General features: G+C 41.9%; 1 protein-coding gene across 1 annotated transcript in view; it reads right to left on the bottom strand.

The window, feature by feature from the left end:
* The window catches only part of LOC119592703, a gene marked incomplete at its 3' end in the record, with an annotated part of 5029 nt that overhangs the window by 3595 nt on the left and 1193 nt on the right, over window positions 1-241 (bottom strand). The window contains 1 exon segment of the mRNA XM_037941632.1: window positions 75-166. Coding sequence (XP_037797560.1) covers window positions 75-166 — 92 coding nt within the window.

Here is a 241-nt window from a genome sequence, read left to right as displayed (position 1 = left end):
ACAAGACTATCATGCGTTTACAAGTATATGTATATAGTTAAAAACTGAAATACAGTATAACCGCAAGGTTTTACCAGAGATGATCTGGCGAGGATCCATTCGTAAGCTGTAGCTATGACATGGTCGCGGTGACATCAGCAAGGCAGCGATCGCCACCACGGTGTATCTGAAAAGGGATGATAGTTATTGTTCACCGATGGAAACGGATTTTGGATAATTACGGCTTCGTTATGTGGGATTT

The sequence above is a fragment of the Penaeus monodon genome, chromosome 30 (genome assembly GCF_015228065.2).
Source record: "Penaeus monodon isolate SGIC_2016 chromosome 30, NSTDA_Pmon_1, whole genome shotgun sequence".
Classification (NCBI taxonomy): Eukaryota; Metazoa; Arthropoda; class Malacostraca; order Decapoda; family Penaeidae; genus Penaeus; species Penaeus monodon.
The sequence above is the reverse complement of the archived record's forward strand: the minus strand, read 5'-3'. Positions and strand labels throughout refer to the sequence as shown.